We start from the raw sequence: 9069 nt of genomic DNA on the forward strand, positions 1-9069 counted from the left end.
TTCCCTGAAACTCAATAATCATACTGTACATTTCTTTTATAATGAGGTAAGTAAAGGAAGTTGCAATGTAATGATAAGAGGACTTTAACTAGAAATTGATAGCACTGTGGCACATAGCGTTTAGTGTCTTGTCTCATAATGTCTTGCTTTTATTTTTATAATGGCAATACCAGTGGTTGTGAATTTGTTTGTGAGGATCTCTGCACAAGCATGGCTTTGTCCTCTTATAACTATAATAAACTAAAAATCTGGAAGCTAGTGTTATATTGGATCATTTCAGTAGTTCTTTAGCCTACTTCCTTGAGAATTCAACTTGTTTATGCCTTGCTTTCTTGTGCTTTCATAAACAGGATCTTTTCTGTTGCATCACTTGGTTCTGAGAGGTTTAGTCAAAGTCCAAAAAGCTGAGTCAAAGGGTAAAGATCAAATGGGTTTTTTCTTGCTGCACTCTGCTTTCTGCCAGAAGAGGGCATGAAAGCATTGAGTATGTGCACAATTATCCTGGGAAGCTCTGATGCTTTAAGCAGTTTATTTTAATGCAGAGCTCCAAATGCAGCTGACTGTGCATTGCAAAATCATTTTGATTACTTAAGTAGAAGGTAAAAGTACCATATTAATATACAGAAAACATAATTCATACAGAATCCCAACCAATATTCTGTACATGTTTAATGAATAAATATTTTCTTTCCTTTTCCTTCTCTTTCCATTACAGCACACTAATGACTTTGCTTTGTACACTGAAGCTATTAAATTTTTTAACCACCCCGAGAGCATGGTCAGGATTGCTGTTAGGACTATAACTTTAAATGTCTACAAAGGTATGCTTTTTATATATTAAAAAGGGCATGTGTGCAAATCTTGTTTCATTGTAGTTTAATTTTCAGTTATTTACTTGTGAGGGTTTTCTTTCTGTTTTATGAGATTGAAAAGCTTAGTGTGTTGACAAGTTTGAAATACACATTTTTACTTTAGCAACCACTGTCCCAAACCTGCAGTATGTACTTGTAAATAGTATTATTTTCTCACCAATGAAACTGGTTTTAAAAGAAATGCTAAAGTGTCAGGCATACACAAGGAACTTTAGCTTCCTTTCCAAGAGAGGTCAGAATGTGACTGTATTTAAAAAGTAAACAAACAAAAACCCAAACCCAAAGTATTTTAAGAATATGAATTATCTTTTACTGATGAAATTGAACTTTCTAGTGTATGAAGCAGTAACCAACATCACTCCCTTTTAGATTAAAAGTGCATTAAAATGACTGTAGAACTCTCAGGTGCTGCAGTCACTCCAGTCTCAAGAAGAGCTGGACCATTCCCAGAGGTGCTTAGTGAAGGCCAGGAGACTACAGTCTCAAATTCCTGTGCTGGGCATTCCAGTAGGACATAAGGAAAAATTGTAAAGCTTCACTGTGAGAGTAGTTAAGCATCGGAACAGGTTTTCCAGAGAAACTGAGGCATCTGTATTGTTTGAGGTATTCAAAGCTCAGCAGGGACCTCAGCAACCTGGTTGAACTTTGAAGTTAGCACTACTTTGAGAATGTGTACTCTAAACCCAATGTCCAAAAGTCACTTCCCCCTAAATTTTTATTGGGATATATAACATTTTTAATAAAATGAAAATATCACAGTGTTCTCTGTAGAAAAGCTGTTGTTTATTCTGAATTTCTGCCTCTGAAATCAGCATGTTATAAGGTAGTATGTTTTATGCAATATGGTCATGCAGGGCTTCTTGTTCTTTAATACATTTTAAGTTAAATTACATGTTGAATTTACACAACTTTCTGTCAATTAAAAGAAGTGGTTTGACAGTCTTCATAGAAGAATATAAGATCTTTTTAAAAACAATGAGCTTTGCAAATGACTGCATAGCCTGCATAGCAGATAGGGTCTTTACAGTGTTGTCTGCAACACTTTCTTTTATATGTTGAGAAATGGGCACTTGGTACTTGCCTTCTACTTCAAGGAACTGTAAATGCAAATACGAGCTCACAGAAAAGAGCAGATTATAGGCTTCATATCCTGTTTGTGGTATATTTATGCAACTAAGTATTTTTATGAAAAAAATTTACTTGTCTAGAATTTTCATTGAATGTTGTAGTGCTATAAAGGTTAGAGTTGAAAAGGCACAGCTCAGATGTTCAGGTTTGATACTTTTCTGACTACCTGTTTGCATATATTCTGCTCTAACACCTACCCTGTATCTTTTAGTTTAGATGCTTTGTGCTTTAGCTTTTTAAACCCTTTTAGAGGATGTCACTATCCCAGTTCCTAATCCTGTTAACTGTTGTCTGTTTCTTTTGCCCTTCCTTCACTGATGATTCCTGTGTTCCTAAATGCAGTGTCATGTAAGTCTAACTAGCTTGACTCTCAGCATTACTGCTTTATTCTTGCGCTTTTTTCTCTTCTTTTTGATAAATAATGTGCTAAAAGAACCTTTCTGAATTTCACTAGATTTGTTTATTTTCAGACATATGTAAATATATCAACATTAGGCTCATTCAAGCCAGCTAAGACCTGATGTGACATTTTTATAGATTTCCATTTCACGCCTAAGATTGTGTCAGGTGTATACTCGTATGGAAAGCTAGCATGTAATCAAATTCAGAAGATATTTTGTTGTGTTTCTTAAAAAGCAATAAAAAATATTGACTACTGATTTTTCTTTTTAATGATTTCTCTTCAGTGGACAACCAGCCTATGCTGCATTACATTCGAGATAAAACCGCAGTTCCTTATTTCTCCAACCTTGTCTGGTTTATTGGCAGCCACGTGATAGAACTGGATAACTGTGTGCAGACTGATGAAGAGTAAGCTTTTACCAATGCTGGCTATTGAATGGAAATGCTCTTCCCAGATGTCAGTGCTTTCCTTATTTTGTCTGTAATAGTCCAGTTAAGTTAGTTTCTAGATATGTTCCCTTGTAGACAGTTCAGACTTTTCACTCTTTAAAGTTTTTTAGTGATTCTTTAAGGTAACAGTGCTGTGCTTGATCTGTCCTGATATCCATACGAGTGCGTTAGTGTTTGCAACAAGCCTTTTCTTCATCTTTGTTTTGTTCTGCTAAAAATAGCAGATATCCAGAAGATATGAGTGTTATTTTGTGCTTCTCAATCTTACAAACTTTGTCTTTTTAATGTTCTTTCTATGTGTCATCTCATTAGGAGAGCTTTCTGAAAAGATTCTAAGAAAAAGATTTAAACTAGAAGGATGAGCTTTAATATGTGAACTGTCAGACCTGACATGGCCATGTGCTACTCCACTATCAACTGCAGAAATACTTTGTTGATTCAGGTTGTTCTTGGTTTGTCTTGCCACCCTTGCCTTAGAGTGGGCGTGTGTTTCTTGCTTTCTTAAAGTGAAGAGGTACATGTTAAATACAACACAGAATTCTTTCATTTTTGGAAAAAAATCTTCTTGTTTTTGTAGTTGGCTTATGAAAAGCCTGGCAATGGAAAGCAAAGCTTTGTAAAAACATGTCTTCTGAAAACTTGGGGGGAAAACTTGATATGTGCATCCTGAAGAAAATATAGGCAACTGTTTGCCAGTTGCATTAGTTGACTTCACTGAAATATCTGCTTTGGGCAGTCTGTATGAGCCAGGTGATCTGTGTCAGGGATGCACATTAATTTTTTCCCTAAGTTTTTAAGACTTTCACGATTGATCATGTATAATTTCTTATTTCTCCTTTCTTTCAGGCACAGAAATAGGGGCAAACTGAGTGACCTGGTAGCAGAACATCTTGATCACTTGCATTACCTTAATGATATCCTTATCATTAACTGTGAATTTTTAAATGATGTGCTGACAGACCACCTACTTAATAGGCTCTTTCTTCCCCTCTACGTGTATTCATTAGTAAATCAAGACAAGGTAAGCTAATGCCTGCAAACAGTTAATTCTCAAAGGTGCTATTTGCTTTCAGTGTGCAAAGTGATTGTGCACTAGGTATACGATTCTCTTGATATCTATGTGTGGTTTACGTGAAACAGCTTAAATGAGGTGGCTGTAGAGGAAATACCCTGAGACTGAATTCCAGAGCACAGCAGATTAAATTTTATTCCCCAGAGATATACTGTTTTGGGTGACATGGTGGTTGAAAGCTAGCAGTAGTGGAGATAAGAAGAATGGCAAATTTGGAACTGGGTTTAAATTTCTGCAACACTGGGAGATGTGTGATTTCCTTTTCTGATAAGGTAACTTGTCTTCTAGCAAAAGTGGGTTATAATACAATGCAAATTTGCCATGATGTAAAAATCCATCCAACCCCAATAATACAAACTTTTGTGGTTGGTACTTGTTTCTTGTATTTATAGAGAAGCTGTGTTTTAATGTGATGTAGCTGAAATTATTTTTAGAGCATAGACTTGAAATTTAGTGGAAAACTGGTTTTAAGTGAAATACAAACTATTTTTTAAAACCTGCACAGGTTCCTGCATTCAGTTGTGGGTAGTATTTCATATTATCTGAATAGCTAATTTTCAGAGCAGTCTTCAATGAATGTTAACTGAGAATAATTTTTTTGAAGGAGTAGTAGCATAGTGCAAACCAATGTACTTCTCAGATGCTCAGCTGTTTAAGTTACTGAAGTGACTATGAAAGACAATAACTAATAACAATTTTTTAAACAAGGAAGAGTAAGGGCTATGCTTATTCAGAGAGTCTCCATTTCAAATAGTTTACAAGCAGTGAATGTTAAAGATCATGATGCTTTTTGAATATTTTGTAGCAGAATGTGGAACAACACAAGTTTTGTTTTAAATAAAACATTAAGCCATATAAATGCCTTGTATAAATAAATAAGTGTTTTGTCATAACTTTTTCTGTAGGGTGGAGAGCGTCCAAAAATAAGTCTCCAGGTTTCTCTCTATCTTCTTTCTCAAGTAAGTATTTTAAGTATTTGTCCTGTTTCAAAACAAATTTTGCAGTACTGTTGTGATTCATAAATTTGTGTAATTTCATCATTTTGGCAAAGCCATAGAAGAAAATCTGTCAAATTTCTAACCTTTCAGCTTCCATTAAAAAAAAAAAAAGTAGAACATTTTGTCTATCCATGGGCAGACAAAGTAGCTTCTTATTTGAGTTAATCTCATTCTTCTGAGGCTCCCATTGCTCAGGGTAACCTTTAGAGAATTCCATGATCATAAACTGTGTACACCAGCTGACAAATAGTCTGATAGTCATACAACATGCTGGGACAGAACTTGGTACAATGGCAGATGAAATTTACCAAGATGCTGTATTGCATTTTGAATCTGGCTAAGCTATGGAAAATTTCAGGTTTGAATTTTCCTCTTTGAAAACCTGAACCCCAAAAACCACCACTACCAAAATCTCACTTTCTCACAATACTATTTTCATTGTGCCTGTAGCTTAAATCTGTAATTAAGTACTTCTTATTTCTTATTATCAGTCCCACCTCCTTTTCTTTCTAGAATTTATTTTCAAATTAAGAGTTTTACAGTAAATTTTTTTTGTATGGTAGAGAAAATTCATCTGTTCTCCCTGTAGTCTTCTGTGCATTGCTATGAGACTGGTTTTCTTAAATTACATTGTCTAAAAATAGTTTTGACTTGTGTTCGTAGAATTTGTACTCCTTTTTCTTTGAATTTAGACTTCTTCAATACTCATTTTATTATGATCCAGCCCATAATTTCATCTTTTTTGCTAGAAGTATGGGGTTGGGGTTTTTTTCCTAGGAAAATATAATTTGATGCTCCTTAATTTAAACCTAAAAAGTTGTGGTGATGTGAGGGTTATTTACCACAGATAAAACTGTGGGAGCAGCAGCTTCTTGTAACCAAAGGGAGCTGCATCATACAGTTGTATAAGGTGACCTCTTTTAATGTCTTTGCTTTCAGTGGAAGTATCGACGAGGTATCACTTCAGAATTTATATCTATGTTCTTCATTCTGTTTGAAAAGGAAAATGGAAGTAGTCATAAAGAACTGAGAACAAATTTTGTGTGTCAAAATGGGATGTGATATAGAAAATCAAGCTACTGTTTCTGTGACCAGCAGAAACACATCTTTTCCCAACCCTTTTAACCTGGAGTTTGACTGTGGTGGGGTGGGATCTACCAAACCTTGCTGACTATTTCTATTCCTGACAGCAGGCATATGCTCTAGGCACTATTCTTTTATTAGAGACAAGTGCTTGAGAGATTTGTGCTAGCACCTGAAAATGCACTGTTGGGACTTCTCACCCACTGTTCCCAAAGTGAACATGTGCTGTTCTTGCACCAAAACACGCCTGTGGACAGTCAAGCAACGCTTGCTGAATTGGCAGAAGCTCGAGTGCTTTGGAGGTTGTTCAAAGTACTTTTGAAGTGTGTTGTGACTTTAAAGTTTTATATGGATCACCACTGCATGCTAATAATCACCTCCCTTTTGGAGGTCTGGAATGGTTCTGACTTTAATCAGAAAACCTGTGGAGAACATTCAGCTGAATATTGTCAAAACAGTGACTAGACTTAATGACTTAGAAATTATTTAGGAATTTTGCAGCGAGAACCACTGATAAGGGATCCAGCTCTGATATTCCTGTGAAGAGAATGGATATAAGATAACAGAAGACTATTGCAGCTGGACCTGAGCTGGTTCTGTCCAGGAGCCAGTTGCTTGCTGGCTCAGACTTGTAAGCCTTGGCTCAGAATAGAGTAGTTAAACAGAGAACTCTGGTAAAGCACCAAAGCACTTGTGGTCAAATGCTTCAGTGCTCCAGGCAGTATGGTCCTTTCTCCTGTGTTCTGTAGCCACGATGAAGCTGACACTGATTTGCTGCAATTTCAGAGCCAGTAAAGCTGCTTCTGATCCAGCTCAGCCTAGTGCATGGCCTTTACTCATGAATCACTGCACAATGATTGTGTGCACAGCACAGAACTTTCTAGAGTCTGGCCAGTTGCTGGCACACAGGAAGGTCAGGGGAGGCTGTGCTCCATAATCAGTTCGTTTTTTCTAAAAAAAATACATTTCTGGAATGGTTTTAATGAGTTCCTTGCTAGAATATCACCCAACTTTCCTTTCAAAAGTGTTGAAGAGAATTTACACTTCTCAGAAGGAGGAAAGAATATGAAGAATTTGTAAAACTGGGTAGCTTCAAAGGTGGAGGAAGGTCAGATAGCCATCTCTCTTGTGTTCTAAAGTATATTTAATGAGCTATCAGTGTTCCCAGTTGTACTTATATGTAAACTAAAGATAGCAGTTAACAAGGTCAAAAGTATGTTCAGTGAGTGAAATTGTAAAACTATGTATTCTGTAAATATGTCTGATATTTTTTTCTGCTCTTCTTTTAATAGGTTTTTCTGATTATACATTATGCTCCCTTGGTGAACTCCTTGGCTGAGGTTATACTCAATGGGGACCTTTCAGTGTTTTCTTCTAAGGTTGAGCAAGATACACAGAAAAACTCAGTAAGTGGCCAACTGTCTGTAATTTTTTTTTTTAAGGCAAAGAAATTATTTGAAAAATAAAATCAGGTATCTGGAAAATGGTAAGCCAAGGTGGTTGTGTTTAGAAGAAGAGAGCAGCAACAGACTTCAGCTTTTGTTGTTGGATCATCATTTTGATGCAACACTTCTGTAATCCAGTCTTCTGTGTTCGGTTTTTATCTGCCCTTGGGTAGAGAAATAAAAATGATTCAGCACAACTTTCCAGTGAAATTTCCTTGTGCAACTTGTAGTAGAAATGAGGAGACTTAGAAAAAAATACTGGCTTATGATTTTCATGTGAATATTCCCAGTGTTTTAGCAGTAAAACTGATCATCTCTGAAAGTTGTGCGTCAGTGAGCATGTGAGAATAGAGACCAGCCATAGAGAGATGGGAGTGTGTCAGTCTGTCATTGCCCTTTTACCTTCACATTTAACCCTGGGTAGATGTTGCTAGATGCTGATGCTGGTGGTACTGGTTTTCTAGGTGTCATGTTTATAATATTTTCCCTTTTGTTGTGGCTTTCACAAGTTTGTGAAATGATTACTTGTTACTTTTTAAAGGTCTATTTTGGGGATGGTAACAAGTAGGGGGACATGACCTTATTGTAAGAGGCCTCTGACTGTAGTTGTGTCTAAAAATTGAACATGTCGCCAATGACTGACTGGCCAGCAGTTGCTGACTGAATGTTTAATTTATAACAAGCAATAGATTGGTTCTCATGCACCTTCTTTCCCAGCAGTGGCTATAGCTCTGGGAGTTTCAAGGGGGGAGATATGTTTCAGCTTCTCCAAGACACATGAACTTTTCCAGATTTCTTCCCAGTGGGCTTTCAAAGCTGTGTGGACTGATCTTAGCCAGTACCTTTTGGGTTCTGGTGTTTTGTTCTGTTTACCTTGATATTTAGAATCTAACCTTTTTTAGAAAAAAACTATGGTAGAATGGTAGAGTTGACTGAATGCTTTAAGGTAAAGTAGTCGCTTATGTTAGGAAATGTCTGACCTTCTGCTGGCTGCGTACTGAATGTTGTGTGTTACTTGTGCAGAAGCGGCTTTGTTACTAGGAAATTTGTGGCAAGAGGGTGGAGCACCAGTTGTTAGAGAAGTGAGATTTTCTTTTCCTGTCATGGTTACTGTACAGAGTTGCAAAATACCTGCAGCATGTGTTTGTGTACTTGAGCTTATGTTAGGAATATTAGGGGTTTCCTATAAACTCCTGTTCATCTCTTAAATTTGTAATACTATTTAGGTTGCTGCTCCTTACTGGCCTTAACGATGTGTCCTCACAACTGGGGGTGCAGTTGTACCTGAACAGGTAGTAAATAGGAGGGATGTTGGCCTTCTGCAACAGCCCCTTAGTGAAGCTGCCAGAGGTGGAGCTGTGTTCCAGGGAGTGCAGAGCAGTGGGTGAAGGGAAAAGCTTCCATGGGAGAAACCTTAGTTTTTAGTAACTTCAGAAAACCATATTCTTCAATGAAACCATGGAGGGGAAAGCCTGTACTGTCAGAAGCCCACTGGTGGAGGTTGGTTATGTGCAGAAGGAGTGGGGTGCAACTTCAGCAGAAGAGCTCCCTGCCCAGCTTCCAGGGAGGGGAGCCATCAAGGGAGCTGCTCTGCAGTGATGTGTGGGAACAACGGCTGC

The 9069-nt window shown here is 37.2% G+C and overlaps 1 protein-coding gene across 8 annotated transcripts in view; it reads left to right on the forward strand.

Moving 5' to 3' along the window:
• The window catches only part of CLEC16A (C-type lectin domain family 16 member A), a 56997-nt gene that overhangs the window by 1830 nt on the left and 46098 nt on the right, over nt 1–9069 (forward strand). For 5 of the 8 annotated variants that reach the window (XM_017733939.1, XM_017733938.1, XM_017733940.1 and 2 more), the window contains exons 4-10: nt 1–46; nt 716–821; nt 2343–2348; nt 2687–2810; nt 3699–3873; nt 4830–4883; nt 7298–7411. In XM_017733939.1, the coding sequence (XP_017589428.1) occupies nt 1–46; nt 716–821; nt 2343–2348; nt 2687–2810; nt 3699–3873; nt 4830–4883; nt 7298–7411 (625 nt within the window). The remainder of the gene's footprint in view (nt 47–715; nt 822–2342; nt 2349–2686; nt 2811–3698; nt 3874–4829; nt 4884–7297; nt 7412–9069) is intronic. The other 3 variants (XM_017733936.1, XM_017733941.1, XM_017733937.1) reach the window with 1 other exon arrangement.

The sequence above is a fragment of the Corvus brachyrhynchos genome, unplaced genomic scaffold (genome assembly GCF_000691975.1).
Source record: "Corvus brachyrhynchos isolate BGI_N302 unplaced genomic scaffold, ASM69197v1 scaffold5, whole genome shotgun sequence".
In the NCBI taxonomy this organism is placed as follows: domain Eukaryota; kingdom Metazoa; phylum Chordata; class Aves; order Passeriformes; family Corvidae; genus Corvus; species Corvus brachyrhynchos.